The 19,255-nt window shown below is 36.8% G+C and overlaps 1 protein-coding gene across 1 annotated transcript in view; it reads left to right on the top strand.

The window, feature by feature from the left end:
- The window catches only part of LOC137502155 (CUGBP Elav-like family member 1), an 85,022-nt gene that overhangs the window by 46,478 nt on the left and 19,289 nt on the right, over nucleotides 1–19,255 (top strand). Inside the window, exons 6-7 of the mRNA XM_068229145.1 lie at nucleotides 7,459–7,650; nucleotides 11,552–11,818. Coding sequence (XP_068085246.1) covers nucleotides 7,459–7,650; nucleotides 11,552–11,818 — 459 coding nt within the window. The remainder of the gene's footprint in view (nucleotides 1–7,458; nucleotides 7,651–11,551; nucleotides 11,819–19,255) is intronic.

The following is a 19,255-nucleotide window of genomic DNA, read 5'->3' on the forward strand; positions in this document are numbered from 1 at the left end:
GCTTATATAACTAGTTGTGTGGTTCGCACGGTTCTTCGGCATGTATTTTAGTTGTATGATAGAAAACAGCCATTTGCATGTGAATTAGAAGTCTTAGACAAGTACAAATTAGAAAGATTTAAATAGTTATGTTATTTGTCATGCTGTTACAACAGTGAAAATTGTGGGCACAGGAAGTACTTGTGCTTTTCACGGACTTAGGGACTATAGTGCTATTTTGACTTAATATTCATATGCTCATATAGAGAAGATCTTAAATGTAATAGCAGTTCTGTTTTGGTAACTAAGTTTTTTTTTTGATGCCGTATATATCTGTACCTTATTTATTCAAACCTCTTCTTATCTTTCTATGGAAGGATAAGATACATTTAGGTATTGTACAGCCTATTAACATCTTTCGTGCACACAAGATAGACCATTTGTGTTGATGATATGTCCACTTACAAACACGCTGTGAGAGTTACTACTTCCCTCATTCGTTTTCCCTCGTGGCTGATGTGTCATGACTGTCATAATTAAGCCAGCTAACTGCTGAACCATACTGTGCCATTCTTCCCTATTCAAAGCCTTCATTGTGGTCACTCAGAGGGAAGTCTGTAAGGGGTCGCTCACCACACCAATCCATTATTCATCCTCGTGGTTTGGTTCCTTGGACTTTATCCTCAACAATCAACTTTTGAAGGCCACCTTCTTGGGGCATTATATGTCCAAAATAGCATGTGATCTGCTGAGGGACTTTACATGACAAACTTTCATCTGAAGTTAGTTCAGAATTGACATGTTTGTGCAATGAGCTATCCAAGGAATCCTCAGCATTTTCCTCCAGTACCACATTTCGAAGCTTTCTGTTTGTGCACAACTGTATTGTAAGATGGTTCTTGGCACTGTGCCATACAAAGACTGAGAAGACTAGAGGTTCAATGAGCTTCTTTTTTGTATTGATGCCGGTCATGGTATCTTTCCAAATCTTTCACAGACGGCTCATTGCTACCTTTGTTATTTTGATTCTTTGTTTTATTTCATCTGTGAAACCACCAGCGATGGACAATGAGCCCAGATATATGTACTGGCTTACAACTTCATATCGTCCAATCTGCTGGATATGTGGACTGTTATTGTTCTTAAGATCAATAATCATAACCTTGGTTTTCTATCAATTTAGACGTAATTCAATTTCTAGGGATTTTCTTCCACTCTCTTGATCAGCTCTGTCAACTCCTCTTCAGATGATGCTGTGAAGGCGACGTCATCAAGAGTTACTATGCTGTAATCTCAAAATTGAATGATATATAGCACCAGAAATCATAATTAAAGTCAACAGTATTACCAGGGCTGAATTTAACTACTGCAGCACGTATAGGCCCAATAAATTTTCCATCCCTTTTCTGTTTCCCAAAATTTTGATAGATATCCATCTGAAAATGAGGTAATCAGCAGCTGTTTTCGATCTTGCTGTTTCATTACAGATATTTCTATGACGTCTTCATAATCCAATCCTATAGTTCACGTTGGTCATTGGCAAGCACAGCAAGATGAGCCTAGCATTGTTGAGTTTGAGAGATTGGTAAATCATTTTTAATCCTTATTAGGGCCAAAAAGAACCTTTCAGCTGAGCAGTTTGAAACAGGAGTACATAAATAAATCTTCAAAGCAACAACAGTTATCTTGGATATAAGTTATCTTGGATATAAGTTATAGAGGTGTTTAGTAATCAGAAGTTTGTTCTAAATTGATAGTAATGGACTATTATTTTCTTCAGGAGACTTATAAAGTGGATGCATTCCATTCCTAAAGTTTCTACAATATCTGATAGTAAATCTGTTGCAGTTCGTCAGCTGATTTGTGAATTTCATCAGGGCCAGTTTCTCTAAGTTTTGACAGAAATGAGAATCTTTCAGAAAATACATTCTTTCTGAATATCTGAAGAAATACATGTCTCTTGCTTTGATCCTCTCCTTTATGATGAAGTCCACTTCATTGTGTGTGGTGAACCATATTGCTAGATAACTGAATTCATCCACTGATCAGAAGATATTCTCTCTGCAGTATGACACTTACCTGATTTAAATCGTAAGATAGCCCTTTCCGAATTAATTCATAACTTGTTTTTAAAGTTTTATGGGCATGGTTAATTTTTTGCTGTCCTGGTTCCAGACCTATTTGGGCCCTGCTTAAATATGGCTCCAAGAATAAGTGAGAAATGTATGAGCTTCATATTGCTTAGAATTGTCGAGCAGGTTTTGCTTATTGTAAATGACATTAAATTTTATTTCATCTTAGTAATAATTCTTTTCACAAGTTTATTATTTGAATGATTTCAGTACACACTAAACTTTATAAGAAACCTTAGCTCCTGTTTGAAGATAATATTAGACCTCCAAAAAATAGTATGGTTTTCCTGTTGCATGTTGTTACTTCCAATTTTGGTTTGTGTGATTTGATGATATTGTGTTGGGTGTCCACTTTAGAATGAATTATTTCTTTGTTTTGCTCATGAACGAGTGATTTTGACTTAGTATTTAGAAGTGTGTTTCATTGAACACAATTATTCTATTGTACTTAATGATAATTTATATTACACAAATTAAATGGAGGGTCATTATATTGTTTTGAATTCTGATGGTAATGTGTTTTTATATTATATTTATTGTCATCTTCCTGTTAAAATTGATCAAATTTGAGTATAGTGAAGTCTTTTGTTATGAAGATTGATGAATGTAAGTTAACAGTTAGTTTAATTTTTATGAAGTAAATTTTTATCTGTTTTTATTCAGTGCAGCCAACATTTTAATGTATACATTTTAGCCTATCTGGAATGGAGGAAACTAGACTCTTAGTTCATTCACTTTCTTGATATTATGACTATTCAGAGATCTCTAATTTGTAACAGTCTGGCCATATTTGTTGCTCACCATGAGAATATGAACTGGGATGGTAGAAGTGATGAGATTGATTAAGCATACAAATCAGCGATTGTAAAGACTGAATATAATTTGTTCGACAAACATGAGATGAAGTATATGCTGATGTCAAGATCCGAATAAGACCAGCCCCCATTATCCACAGACAGGACTGGTTTTTGATTAGTGGATAAATTCAGATATTTGGGAGCAAGTTTCACCATGCGTACTGAAGTTGACTTCATTGTAAAAGAGAGGGTCAAGGTACAAGGCAGGTATTTCTTTAGCTTAGGAAATGTACTGAGATCTAAAGCCCTTTCTTGTCAAAGGTCAAGATTTTCTGGACCATAATTTGCTTGACTGTATTCTGTGAAACATATACTTAGATTGGCCAACCGAGGCAGGCACGATATCTTCAAAAGGAAAGTGGTGTGATGAATCCTTGGGGCCTATCAAAGGTAGAGGAGAGTGGAGGGGGATGATAAATGGCTTGAGAAGCAGACAGATCCGATGGGCTGGTCATGTAGCTAGGATGCCTTACCTAGAGCTATGATGGAGGAATACAGTACCATAAAAAATTCAACTCCTTGGTAAAGTAAGGCTGCAATGGCAGGATTGAACTGTAAAGACACCTGAATCTGCCCTTCATCATGGGAGATTAGAAGGGAGAAGCAATAGATTTGCAGAGGAAGGGGCACCTTGTTAAGGCAGCGTATGGTCTTCAGGATGGTTATCGATGATGATGGTGATTATAATGTGGAAACTTGGTAAAGAAATGAGGAATGCCCTAAGGCGAACTCATGGATGAACATAAAAAAGTTTTTTATGTTGCTATTTTATGTCTTATGGTGATGAACATCAAAAAGGATGAGTCTTCTTCAGAATATATCCATGCCATCGAAATGTCATGTGACTTTTGTTCCAATAGATTCACTGTTATGTTTGAAATAAGCCTTGTCAATACTGGTACTTAAAGTTAATTAATTATTTATTATCACATAATACACCATACATGTTTGGAGGACCTCAGTGTTCTCTTTCTCAGCAGTTTACTCAAACTACCAAATGTCTCTTGGGCCCATTTACTTTCAGTTATTATTAAACATCAATCATATTCTTAACAAGTCATCGCAAAACCTGTACAACATACGTATTTAATTCTAAACATCTCTTAATTGATATGTAATGTGTGTCATAAATAAACTCATTACTACACTCTTCTATTTGTAATATTAAAATGTCAGCCTTGTCTGTTACCTACAAATAATCAGTTTATTAAAATCAGTGTCTCTTAAAAAGTACCAAAAACTTCCAACCCAGAGTTTACTACTGCTAAATGTTGTTGCTACTTTTATATTATAAACATCTGTCCTTGAACACTCCCTAGAGTGGTAGCTTCTCACTCCACAATAAACTATAAGAAAGAAAGAAAGAAAGAAAGTGTAAACTCTGGGATGGAGGATTTCAGTAATTTTTAAGACACACTGATTTTAATAAATTGATTATTTGTAGGTAATAGACAAGGCTGACATTTTAATACGATTACAAATAGAAGAGTGTAGTTTTGAGTTTATTTATGGCACACATTATATATCAATTAAGAGATCTTTAGAATTAAATATGTTGTACAGGTTATGAGAGGACTTGTTAAGAATGTGATTGTGTTCAATAATAACTAAAAGTAAATAAGCCCAAGAGATATTTGGTAGTTTGGAGTAAACCACTGAGGAAGAAGACACTAAGGTCCTCGAAACATGTACGGTGTATTATGTGATGATAAATAATTAAGTAACTTAAGTATTGACAATGCTGATTTCAAATAGAATAGTGAATTTATTGAGGTAGAGATTGTAGTCAATATGGACCAATACGAAATCAAACCACAATGGTTAATAAATGTAACCTTTGTGCAGTGCAATCTTTTCCTGTGGTAGGACCTTCAATGCAGCCTGTTGCCATCATCCTGGCTGCACTGAGACAGAAACTCTCGACAACATGTTGGAGTTCTGTAGAAAGGGAGAGTTACTGCATATTAGCAGGCATAAGTGGATCCAATCTGCAGTCGCTGAACTTCTTGATCAATGAGGATGGGAGGTACATGAAGAGGCCCACTGTATTTCTGAAGAAGACTCGAATCAAAGAGCCAACATAATAGCCATCAACCTATGGCAGTGGAATGGTATTGTCCTCAACACCACAATACACTTTGAGAGAGTCCTAATGAAGCTCACCAGGTTGATGAATAGAACAAGGAAACTTGTCAGTCTGCCATACATGAGTTCATGCTACGGCATCCCGCTTCACAGCTGAACAGTGGTTGCATTGTTCTTTGGTGCTAGGGGATCTTGACCACATTTTACACCTGCACATTCTCAAGTTTCTCCGCATACCCTTTTTTGAAATTGACAATATGGATGTCCAAATTATTATTTTTTTAAATGGGGACAGAATATGCTTCCTACTTATTAAAGTTTGTGAGCAATCTTTTCACTTACAGAGGTGATTTATTTTGTTTCAGTTTATCTGTTACATAATTCATTTCATTTGTATTGATTTCCAGTTCCTTGTGATCTATCCAGACTGGGACAGATCGTCTGTATATATAAAATTGGATGTTGGTATGTTTGAAGCTAATAGACTCAAAAACTACTGGACTGGTTTTGCTGAAATTTTCACAGTTTGTTCTTATTACATCTGAGAGGGATTATGAAGTGGTTTGAACAAAATCTGATTGGTAGTTCGGCACTAAGGGGTAAAAAATAAAATAAGGGAAGATAAACAAACCGCAAGACAAGTCCGATCAGCGGGTTGCCTACCCAACAGTATGTGAAGATAATGATGTGTTCCTTAAAACTTATTTCTGCTTTTATCTGGAAAAATTAGTGTAGGGGCAAGAAACCCCTAGCACCCCTAAAGGAAAGGGGTGAAACTTAAAAATCCAAAAATGACTATATTAGTGACAAATTCATAGTCTTTGGGGTAGCTGAGATGAACTGTGACACTCTGAATGCCGTTTAAGTCCAAGTTCGTTCCCAATCGGTATGGTAAACATATTATGACTTACTGTTTGGGAAAGAAAACTGTAGGGTAAGGCACACATACGGGTGGGATCGTACAACTAAAGATGTTATAGACGTTAAAATTGGTATTTGGAATCTTCTTTAAAAATAAACACATTTTTTTATTTTTGGAATATTCTAGCATTGGATCCCGCAGAGAACATGGAGGTGAGAAGGGGTACAAATTAAATTATACTAAACGACTGAGATTACGGAACAATATGTGTAAAAACTTGATACACATATGATGTACTATCTGGAAAATAACCGCATGGTCAACCACTAGTAATTTAAGAAAATAAAACTCTCTGAAGATTTATGATGAAATGAATGGGTTTTTACCGTGTGATGAGTTATGCCGTGAAGAATGAAATGAAACCATCCAATGAAATTTTAATGTTATATGCAGAAGGGAAAATTATTTGATGACAGTAACAACTGAATACAACTCTTGTTGACTTAATGCTTAACTAGGTAATTTGCACATCAATACAGACGTTCTGTTTTCATCATCAGTTTGCACCACTGTGAATGGATCGTATGGGAAAATTGCGTGACAACGTGTGTTGCCCAATAATTTTACAGTGCCACTAATTGCGACTATGCGCCGGGAAATATGAGGACTAGGGTTCAAGTCTCATGCATCCATCTACAAACTGCATATTTCACTGGTGAACACCAAACACTGCTTTTGGTGGTGTAAAGAGTGCAATTTGGCGAGGTGGGATAACTTTTTTGATGTACAGTGCACTAGAAATCACGTTTGCTGCACATTTAGTTTTTGTGACACATTTATTCGACAACAATGTATAATGCCAATAAGAAGTCGGTGTGGTAACAATCGGTCAACTCATTTTCAAACTAGATCTCTCTGTACGAAGTTAATAATAGATTAGGCTTATCGGTTGTGCGGTTTAATTTTTTCAAACTTTATTTGAACAGTTTTTTATTTAATTTTGTTTGTATACTTTTTGTAATTGTAATCTAAAAATTATTATAACTGAGACTTCCGTATCGGCTGCAGAGTATAATTACTGAAAAATGAAACCAATTAAAGTGATATAAATCCAGGATCCGCCAGCTGTGTGACAATATATTGCATTATTTCTACCTGTTCTAATTAAACATAGATTAGTTATTTATAGGATTTTTATTTTATTTGAGAGGGGTCTGAATTTTTATTTTGGCAAGCGGCCCCGTATGATATATGCTACGCCCTTTACAAAAGCAGTGCCATTCCTAGCTTGTGAATGTTTTTCTGTACACTTTCTTTGGGTTAATATTTCATAGAGGGTGGAAGCATGGAGATGTAATTTCAGAAAAAGACGAGTGGTTGTTTGGTAGTGTAAGGTGAGCATGTGCATGTGCATACCGAGTGGTGGTTGATTTTGTTTGGAACTTACTGAGTACCTACTATAGGAGGGGTGCAATCTGGAGAGGAATTGCATTGGCATTTGTGACTTCTGCATTATTAATCTTAAATATTCTTTTGCTTCCAGGGTCTTTAGCTGGACAGAACTCGGGTGGAAGTTCGTTAAGTCCTGTAACGAGTATGGCTCTTGGTGGTCTTACTGGTTCCCCGCTCAATACGATGGCTTCCATCAATGGGCTGGGTACAACAGGCCTTACCCCTAATGGAACCAGCCTCGACGCCCTTACCTCAGCTTATCCTGGCATTCAACAGTATGCAGGTGAGTCCTATGGAAACATCCACTAGGTACCTCTTCCACAGGATAGGGTGTCATAGCAAAGCTATTCAAAATATAATTTCCCATTTCAAAATCAGTCACCTTCAACAACCTTATGATCAGGTTTTCCAGGTTTTTTGGAACAAAATCGGGAATTTTTAGAATAAAATTGACATTTCAAAACCTAGATAATACTCATGTACAGTATAATGTAAGATGTTAAAGGTATCAAATCGTCATTTTATGCTGTCTAGTTACTTTTTGAAAAGTCAAATAATGTACACAACACGATCACAAAATAAACAGTTTTAAAATGGACTAAAGCACTACATCCTACCTTACTGATTTTTCTACCTAGTTATTCATTCTCCTGAGCAATTGTTTCTTCTGTGTCACAAAAACTACAAAAATCTAGGTGTGAAAATAAATAGCGTTCTTCATCAGTTCAGCTTCTAATGTTGTCATTGACCAACCATCTATTTCTGCTCATGAGTTTAAAAAACCTTTTCTGGAGCAGAATTGGAATGAGGTACAGGAAACATGAAATAGTCACCCTTAAAATGGTTCTTACGGTTTACATAGTGATGCAAAAAGTTTGTCCCGCTTATTAGACTTAAAAATGGTTTTATTTCACTCTCATTCAGACCACCGTGGAATTTAAGGAAGTGCCATATTGCGAGCTCTGTTTTCAGTGCGTCTGTAATGTTCCCTTTACAGTCCAATGTATTTTAACAGCTCACATTCTTGTAATGGACAGTTACAAACTTTCTTAGCATGGTGTAGTTGGAACATCACACACACGAAATACTGTTCAAAATGACTGTTGTGTTCCAATCAAGGAATTTATCTCCCAGATAGTTTTTACAATAACACAATGCCTATGAGAGTACTGAATGATCTAGTTATGACTGCAAAAACTAGACATAGCAAACTATATACTTTTTTTATTATTACTATTTTTTTTTACAAATTGCTTTACGTCGCACTGACACAGGATGGTCTTTGACAAAGTGATAGGAAGGGCTAGGAATGGGAAGGAAACAGCTGTGACCTTAATTAAGGTACAGCCCCATCATTTGTCTGGTGTGAAAATGGGGAAACTATGGAAAACCATCTTCAGAGCTGCCAACAGTGAGGTTCGAACACACTGTCTCCTGAATGCAAGTTCACAGCTGCATGCCCCTAATTGCATGACCAACTCGCCGGTAAACAAACTAATTAATAATAGCCAACAGCAGTCAATCATTTTCAACTGTGAATGGCATAGGTACCAATACAGATTCTCCCAGAACCACCAAAATCATCAAACGCAAGATTTCAGGTTTATACCAGCTTGTGAAGTTTTATATGGGTCACTTGGCTTGCATCGAACACAATCATTTTTGTAGGAGAGGTATCCGAATTAATAAACCCTTACTCTCTATAGTGTGTTTTTAACACAGACCAAGCGCGTTTAACGAAGAGTTGCGTGCTGGACATATGCTACATTTAAAGGGAGAGAAGAACATGTTTGCAGAAGTGCAATCATTGAACTCATTAACACACAGCTATACAATTCAGCATGTAATTTCTGCCGATGGAGAACTGTTACCTAAACTGTTAGTTGTGTTAAAAGAAAACAGTGAATTTGGCCCTCTTGTTAAAAAAGTTTGTTTACAGCAGATAATTTATTTATTTTGCCTTCACTGTCTGGGAAGTTAAAAGTTACTTCAAAAGTGGTTACAAGACATTTATTTTCAAAATGTACCAGACGACAGTAGTTTACTCTTGGATTCATGGACAGCACAAAGTGAAGCAAATATATTTGCATCAAAACCTGCCAACAAAACTATTGTTGTTAAAACTATTCTCCAGGGAACTACTAGAATTATTCAGCCATTGGATGTGCTTGGTATATGAATATGGAAACAATTCATTTTTTTTAATGACCTGATTGAATTATGCAATTTTGATATTAACATTAATTTGTGCAACAATATTTAAAAAGCCAATCATTGACTCACAACCATCTATCTTCTCCGCGGTGCGTTCTATATTGGCGTTCAAAATTGAAAGTGGCCTGTGTGGTTTTCACTATGTCATTTTACAAATTTGTAGGAATATTGTGTACTAAATTTTAACCAGATTAAAATTTTACACCGAAATCCATTCTCTTGTAAGTGGTATGTTCAAAGCTCTTGCTGGAGTGATGTCCTAAAATGACATTAGTAGATGAATACTGTAAACTTGGATGGAGCTTTTAAAAGTAGGAAAGATCATATAATGAAGATAAAGTTGGAATTCAAGAGGACAAAGGGGGCAAGGATGAGGATGAGGAGTAAGGGGTTTGAATTATTTATTAAGGGAAATGTTTGATAAATTTCCAAGTTCTTTGAATATATTTGAGACAAGGCTAGGTAAACAATTGACAGGGAATTTTCCACCTAGGCAACAGCAGTTGATTGATTGATTGATTGATTGATTGATTGATTGATTGATTGATTGATTGATTGATTGATTGATTGAACTTAAGTCCCCTTTGGGTCGGTTCACAGCTATTCAGAGACAGACAATAATGTTACATGTTGTTGGGCCACGTCTGATGTGCCCTGATATCTGTCGTTATAATGGACCAGTTCTTCATGCTGCTATTAGGGTGTAGTGGTAACTAGTTGGACTGGTATTCATGATGTTCTCCATTCAAACACAACCAGTTGCTTGTTATTGTTTTGAGAGAAGGAAAATGTAAATGCTTCTATCTCTTTTATGACTGTTATAATAATTAACATCAGTTCATGAATTCAATATATCATGACTTCATCACTATCCATTATGACATTTGGCTTCATATAGAAAGGAAGATTTTATTCTTAAGAAAAATATTCAATTCCAAGATCAAGTGATGTCAGTCTTGTTAGCCCAGTTTGTTAAATTTTTAATATCTAAGATGGGAGAAGCATGAAATATTTCTGAAATCCAGATTCTAATCATGGGAGTTGTGAAATATATGGCTTATGACTGACAAATTATTCTTTATCTTTTAAAAGAAAATATAATCAATCTGTCACCCTTTCCATTCTCTTTACTGAAAATAAAGTTATTAAGTGTGTGAATTATTTCAGTATCTCCTCGGTAGTGAACAATTCTATAATTATTGATGGCTATGAAATTTTATTAAATATAAATACTTCCTTAACACTTTTGTAGCAGCTAATTATTATGTCTTTAGATGTTTTCGTTCACATCATCTATTAAAATGTTTTTCTGAATTCCTTCAATTCTTTTGCTCTTTTCACAGCAATAAATGCTTGTATATTCAAATTAAATCAGAATCATTTTATTTGCAAATTAGGTGTCTACCTTGGTAGCAAATGATACACAAAAATAAATTATCAAAGATTAAACTTTAAATTAAAAATACATTTTCCTAAAATACAGTATTATACAATTTACACTAACAATTTTTATTAAACTCTCAGCTCATCCTTAATAAATTTATATTATGTGAAAAATTCTACTCATATTATCTTCTGTATTTACTCATATACAGTATGTGGAATCACTTCAAATAATACTATACAACTACTATAAGATTTAAATTTACATTGCTTTTTAAAACCCATTTTGGTACCCAACATGCATTTCTCGTCTTCAATCACATTCTGCTCCCCTACTCCAGATCATATTACATTAGGAACAGCAAATAGTGTGATTTGGTTAGCATAATATTTGTTCAGTCTGAACTTCCTAAAGTTTGTTGGAATTTTGAGCAGATTTAAAACAGAAATAAATTAGGACTTTACTGTTTCTGAGAACCTCTTACTTAAGGAAAGTTTCATAGTATAAAAATAAGGAATTTTTCTTAACTTATTGCTTCATGTATTCATTTTTTTCTTTTTGTGTTCCATGATGTGTCCTTGAATAGAGCTGGTGTGTGGTGCAGGTTTTCCCTCCTTTGGTGCTGGAGGTCACACGGCGGTCAGTGGGCCAGCGTCCATCACGACGTCGACGGGTGCCTCCAGTGGTCCTGCTGGCAAGCAGATAGAGGGACCTGAAGGAGCCAACCTCTTTATCTACCATCTGCCCCAGGAGTTCAGCGACAACGACCTGGCGTCGACGTTCATGCCCTTTGGCAACGTCGTGTCTGCCAAAGTGTTCATCGACAAGCAGACCAACCTGTCCAAGTGTTTCGGTCAGAATACTTACTATTTATTCTTCAGCTGTAGAATTTCGTGATTTTAAATTGTATAAATGAATTATCAGTATTGACAATATTGAAATTTTTCTTGTATAAGACTCAACTTTATGTATGTATAAGGGTTTTTTAAACTTGTGCCTTGAATTAAGTCCATATTTGGAATTTCCATCTGGTACACTTGGAGCAATGAGCTCATTCATTCTCTCTTTTAATTATTTTTACTAGTTGCCAGCAGTTGAGTGATTAGCGTATTAACTTCTTGTGCTGAAGATTGCAGGTTCGTCCTTGCGAAGGACAGAGGATTTTTTGAACATAGAAATAGTTATTTTGGAAAATTATTGAATTGGGAGCATGAACAAGAACAGGTTACCAAAGTCATTAATGATTTACAGAAGGAACAACCTCCAATTACTTGGAAAGAGACAGAAGATGCCTTCAAGAAAATGAAAAGTGGAAAGTCAGCGGGAACAGATGAACTAACAGCAGACATGATTAAGGCGGCTGGAACCCCTGGAATACATTTTCTACATCAAACATTGGGAGTTATATGGAAAGAGAACAAGTTGCCAGATGACAAGAAAAAATGATTATAATACCATTGTTTAAAAAAGGAAGTAGAAGGAAGTGCACCAATTATAGAGGCATCACCCTTTTGTCACATTGCCTTAAGATAATGGAGATGATTATAGAACAGAGACTGAGAGAAATAATGGAAGATCAATTTGAAGCGGAACAACATGGATTTACAACAAATGGAGGAACCACAGACGTAATTTTTTCACTCAGGCATTAAATGGAAAAGTTTGGGAAAAAGGGAAGGACCTAATAATAGTGTTTTTGGATTTGGAAAAAATATATGACAGGGTGGAGAGAGGAAAAATATGGGTACGTTTAGAAAAACATAACATCCCAGAAGCACTAATTTAAAAATTTCTGGGAAGGAATAGATAAGGAAGATCTTAATGCATTTGTTTTTGCTGATGATGCTGCCATTTGGGGAGAAACTGAGAGAGATGTTCAGAGGAGAGTGGATCTTTGGAACACCAAGTTTAAAGAATATAAGTTAATTGTGAGAAAGAGCTCAGTGTTACTGGTAATGAAAGTTACCATGACAAATACACCTTGTAACCTCACCCTCGAGGGAGAGAAGATTGAAAATGTGAATACCTTTAAATATCTGGGGAGTACAATATCAAATGATGGAAGTGCCAAGGACGTAGTGTTGAGAAGTAAGTCAACTGCAAGCTTGTAAAATGAAGTTCCTTAGGTCAGTTGTACAGAAAACAAGGGACGGAATCAGGAATGATCAGATACAAAGAGACCTGCAGGTCACCCTGACTATGGAAAAAGGCAGAGTATTGCAAGGTTGAAGTGGCTAGGACACGTTAAGCAGATGCTTATTTTGAAAAGATCCTTCCAGGACGAAGACCTATTGGATGCCCTTGAAAAACGTGTTTAGACCAGATAAGAAAAGACCTAGATAAGAGAGGGGAAACATGGGATGCCCTAGAGAGAAAAGAAACATACAAAGACCATTATAAATGGATGCACATCATTCAGAAACATCCTACCTGGCTCACCAGAAGGAATTCATAATGATGATGAATATGCATAGTATGCCATACCATTCACATTGGTATGTAGTATTGGTACTGTTAACTTATTAGGTGTTCAAGCCTTATGTGTGTGTGGAGAGAGAGAGAGAGAGAGGGGGGGGGGGGGGGCTGACAGGAAATGAATGTAAAAGAACTGGGGTTGATGAGCGAGCCAATATGTTCAAAGCTGGAAAGATGTGGAGCTTGTCCTTTGGTGTTTTCATGTTTATCCTAGTCTCCTCTTTCTGCTGCACCCTCTTCTGTCTTTATGTGTTCAGTTTCTCTTTCTCTGACCTATTTTGACATTTGATCATTCCTTTCCAATACTCTTTAGGTATTCATTTGACCAACTACTCGTGGCACTCTAATCTGTCTTAATAGAGCTCAGAATAAAGTGGCAACAGGCCCATGTTAAACAGTCACTGAGTGGAACTTTATCGAAGGCCAGGTTAATGTGGTTTGGACATGTCAAACAGCTGGAACGGCGTTTATCGAGAGAGATTTCTTTGAACTTTTTTACAATCTTAATCTGTTTGTTATCGTTTAGTTGAATGACAGGGGTGTCCACCTCAAAGATTGGCAAAATTTCTGTTTTTTCAAATGAAATTTGTAATCCCACTTTTGCTGCAATGTTTTCTAGTTGTTCAATTTGGACTTTAGCCTCTTCCACATTATTTGCCAGTAGTGCAAGATCATCTGCAAATGCTAAGCAGTTTAGTTTTATATTTCTACCAATCTTGATGTTTGGTTGGCATTTCTTTCTCCATTTTCACATGACCTTCTTCCGTACACAATTAAACAAAATAGGTGAGAGACCATCCCCCTGCTGAAGCCCAGTTTTGATTGTAAATGGCTCAAACAATTCTCCTCTAAATTTAACTTTTCTTTAGTATTCTTGAGAGTGATTCCATTAAGGTGGATCAGTTTTCTGTGAACCTCAAATTCTTGAAGGGTATTCAGTAATGACTCCCAATGAATACTGTCATAAGCTTTTTTGAAGTCAACAAAAGTGATAACTAGGTTCTTACTTCGAGCTCTTTGATACTTCATAATCCACTTAAGACTGATGATTTGATCTGGACAACTTCTGCCTGGCAGAAATCCTCCTTGGTACTCTCCAAGTTCTTGGTCCAGTTGTTCCTGTATTCTTGAGTGAATAATTTTAGAAAAGATCTTATATGTGACGTCAAGAAGGGATATCCATCTTATAATTATTGGGATCTGACCTATCACCTTTCTTCTGTAGGGGGTGGATTATTTCTGAGTTCCATTCCTCAGGCATTTTTTCGGAGTTCCATGTGTCAATAATACATTTATGCAAGTTTCGGGGAGTTTGATCATTGGCATTCTTCCATAATTCTGCAACCAATTGATTTTCTCCTGCTGCTTTATAGTTCTTGAGCGAGTTAATGGCTTTGATCACTTCCTTGTCTGTTGGTGGTATAACCTTTTCTAGTGGTGTTTTGTTTCTTGGTTTGGGGTCAAACTCCAGATAATAATAATAATAATAATAATAATAATAATAATAATAATAATAATAATAATAATAATAATAATAATAATAATAATAATAATAATAATCTTCTTATTGTTATTCTACAAGGAATGCAGACTTGGAATTAGAGAGGTGGGACCTGTTGATGATGACAGTACGTGCAAGTTGCCCATGCAACATGCAATTGGTCTACTCTAAAGAGCCGTCTGATATTATAATCTGTAAATTCATCTTTTTTTCTTTTCCCTGTAAATATTGTAATTTGTTATTGTGGAAAAGTATACCTTTTAACCTTACCCTCGAGGGAGAGAAGATTGAAAGTGTGAGTTTCTTTAAATATCTGGGGAGTACATTATCAAATACATTTCACATGGAAATTGTGTATATTAATGATGATAATAATGAAGTCAAGAAAGATTTGGAAAGAAACAACAGAGGAAGAAATTTTTAGAAAGAAAGTGTTAAAAATGGAAGGATTCCAAGGTTGCGAGGGAAAGAAAACAGGCTCAAAATGGTCTGAACAGATGGAGTATTGGAGGAGGAAGAAGAAACAACAAGGGATGAAGCATTGAAATTGTCTCGAGGTCCCTAGAAGACCCTAACAAAGAAACAGAAGATCTCCAGGAAGATCTTTGGACCTATTAAAGAAAAAAAAAAAAAAAAGGAAGTTCAGGACACAATTTAGGCATTTATAGTCACCGGAAAACTCCAAGCTCTTACACAGGAATACTGGGCAAAAGCTAAACAACACAGAAGGAGATGAAAAGAATTGAAATGATGTGGTCTTTAGTTGACTGAAATGAGAGAGTAGTAGTAATAATTCTATGAGTTTAATAATATCCTGTCTTTGACTGTCATTTTAAAGAGATACTGCAGTGCCAGAATTTCACCCCATCGAGGGATTCTTAAACATGCCACTTAATCTCCTTAACAAGCTCCCTCGGTGGATCATTGGTCGAGTCTCGCCCCAGATCGTGGGTCCATACCTCGCAGATGTAGATGAATGTTTGGGGGACGAAAAGAAGTCCATTTGACACTCTATGTCGTATGATGTTTACCCATAAAAATTAGTTAAAACTCAGCCATAGATCACCTAAGAGAGAGACATTTTACTCAGCTGTCTGGTAGAGTTAAACAGAACGGCAAAATTGACGCACAGGCAGTCTAGATGTTGTCAACTCAAAATGCCTTGCACACTGTAGCTGAGGCCATATCATCATCATCTACTATTGTATTTAACATTGTAGTCTTACATATGGGCACTCTTAAATGCCGTCTGATTTTGCCAAGATTTGATCCAGTAACCTTGAGCACAGAAAGTAAGAACCTAACCAACTGCATTACTCAGGCAAATTATTTGGGTTGTAATGAAGGACAGAAAGGAAGAGTTTTGGAGAGAGAGGAAAGCAATTGGGTGAGTTGGCCGTGTGGTTAGGGGCGTGCAGCTGTGAGCTTGTATTCGGGAGACAGTGGGTTCAAACCCCACTGTTGGCAACCCTCAAGATGATTTTCTGTGGTTTCCCATTTTCACACCAAACAAATGTTGGGGCTGTACCTTAATTAAGGCCATGGCCACTTCCTTCCCACTCCTAGTCCTTTCCTATCCCATCATCGCCATAAGACCTATTTGTATTGGTGCGACGTAAAACATATTGTAAAAAAAGAGGAGAGCAAATTTTTACAATTATTCTCTCCTGTGCTGCTTTTTCTTAGACTATTAACTATTGAGCTTTTTTTTTTTTTAATACTTGATGCTTCCACTTAATTTCATCAAGAGGTCTGGTTTCATCCTGAATATCCCTCTCTTCTCTTACCTCTCTCTTAAGATACTTTGTTTTACAGTAAATGTCCTGGAGTCTGCCCAGATGTAAGGTAGCTTCTGATTGGACGAAAGCAGTAATTGTACCTATCTATAAGCAAGGGAACAGGATGGATTGCAACAACTGTGAGGTGTTTCATTGATCAGTATACCAGGGAAGGTGTTCACTGGCATTTTGGAAGAGAGGGTGCGATCAGTTGTTGAGAGTAATTTGGATGAAGACCAGTGTGGTTTCAGGCCACAGAGGGGCTGGTCAGGATCAGATTGTCAGTATGCGCCAGGTAATTGAAAAATGCTACGAGAGGAATAGACATAGATCTAGAGAAGGTATTATGACAGAGTACCAAGGAAAAAAATGTTCACCGTACTTGGGGACTATGCAATTTAGGGAAGATGATTCAAAGGAATCAAAGGTATTTATGTTAACAATTGGGCTGCAGCGAGAATTGATGGTAGGATGAGTTCTTGGTTCAAGGTATTAAAGGGGTTTGACATGGCTGTAATCTTTCACCCTTGTTGTTCATAGTTTACACAGATCATCTACTGAAAGGTATAAAGTGGCAGGGAGAAATTCAGTTAGGTGGAAATGTATTAAGCAGTTTGGCCTATGCAGATGACTTGGTCTTAATGGCAGATTGTGCTGAAAGCCCACATACTAATATCTTGTACCAAACCAGTTGACCGTGGGGTTAGGTGAGCTTGCATTCGAGAGATAGTGGGTTTGAACCCTATTGTTGGCAACCCTGAAGATGATTTTCCGTGGTTTCCCATTTTTACACTAGGCATTTGGGGCTGTACTAAGGCCATGGCTGCTTCCTTTCCACTCCTAGCCCTTTCTTATCCCATCATGGCTATAAGACCTATCTCTGTCGGTGCGACATAAAGCAACTTGTAAAAAAAAAAAAAAAAAAAAAAAAAAAAAGAAAATTCTTGGAAGACTAAAGTGATGGCAGTGGGTAAGAAGCCTAAGAGGGTTAATTGTCAGGTTGGGAATACAAAGCTGGAACAGGTGGATAATTTCAAGTATTTGGGTTGTGTGTGTTCTCCCAAGATGGTAGTGTAGTAAGTGAGATTGGATCAAGGTGCAGCAAAGTAATGCATTGAGCTCACAGTTGCAATCTACAGTATTCTGTAAGAAAGAAATCAGCTTCTGGGTGAAACTATCTTTACATTGCTCTGTTTTCAGATCAATTTTGCTGTATAGGAGTGAAAGCTGGGTGGACTCAGGATATCTTATTCATAAGTTAGGAGGTAGCGAGAATGATTGCTGGTACAAACAGGTGGGAACAATGGCAGGATTATACATGGAATGAGGAGATGAAGGCTAAGTTAGGAATGAACTCGATTGATGAGGTCATACGCATGAATCGGCTTCAGTAGTGGGGTCATGTGAGGTGAATGGAGGAGGATAGGTTACCTAGAAGAATAATGGGTCATCAAGAGAAGCAGAGGGAGACCAAGACGACTATGGTTAGACTCGGTTTCTAATGATTTAAAGATAATAGGTGTAGAACTATACGAGGCCACAAATTTAGTTACAAATAGAGGATTGTGGCAAAGTTTAGTAAAATCACAGAGGCTTGCAAATTGAATGCTGAAAGACATAAGTCTATAATGTATGTATGTATGTATGTATGTATGTATGTATGTATGTATGTATGTATGTATGTATGTATGTATTGAAACAGGAACGCCCGTACTTCAGTTTATCGGAGAGCATGAGGAACGACAAGGCGTGTACGGCCCATGCTAAGAGAGTGAGAGAGAGAAGGGTAGTGAAAAAAAAATTTCATGATTAAGTGGATCCTTCAGTTTATTCAATAGATATGCAAAGAATTGTCACCTTTTACAGCTGAATTGTGGAGTTGTCCCTGAAGGCGTGGAGAGGACGTCGTCCTGCGGCGGCTGCGTCGTCTTGCGGTCGGCGTCGGCGTTGTCTTCCGTCGTTGGTGTTTTCTCTGTCTTAGTGTTGATGACTCGAACCTGAGGCAGGAACGGGGAAATGTGGAGCTTCCACATTGGACGTCATGGGACACTGGTGTGACACCTCTCTAAGGCGAAGCACGCCGAAATAGTTCCCACAGTCAATGATGTTGAACGCACTTTAGCAGCAAGGATAAAGTTAGAGTCACAGTTCCATGAGGATAAGATGGAAGGAATTATCGTATTTGGAATAATAAACAAACGAAAACAATCGAGGACCTTCCGAGGTGCAGTGATTAAGCACTTCATAAAGAAAATTAAATTTACCGGGTACAGTCTCTGCACTGTACTCCATGAGCATAATATTCACACACTTGTTGAAATAAATGACAGTCCAAGTTCTGTTACGTCGTAATTTTCAGAAGATTATCACTGGCACCTTAGATCATACGTGATTCTGAACAGGTTATGATGGGAATTGGCATGGTTCCTCGGAAAGAAATCACGATACTGCATTCCACTGTCTTTAAGAGGGAATGTTGGCACAGTTTATTACGAACACAGTTCAACGGATAGACACAGTCTTTAAATGAAATGAA

Source organism: Anabrus simplex, chromosome 9 (genome assembly GCF_040414725.1).
Source record: "Anabrus simplex isolate iqAnaSimp1 chromosome 9, ASM4041472v1, whole genome shotgun sequence".
Classification (NCBI taxonomy): Eukaryota; Metazoa; Arthropoda; class Insecta; order Orthoptera; family Tettigoniidae; genus Anabrus; species Anabrus simplex.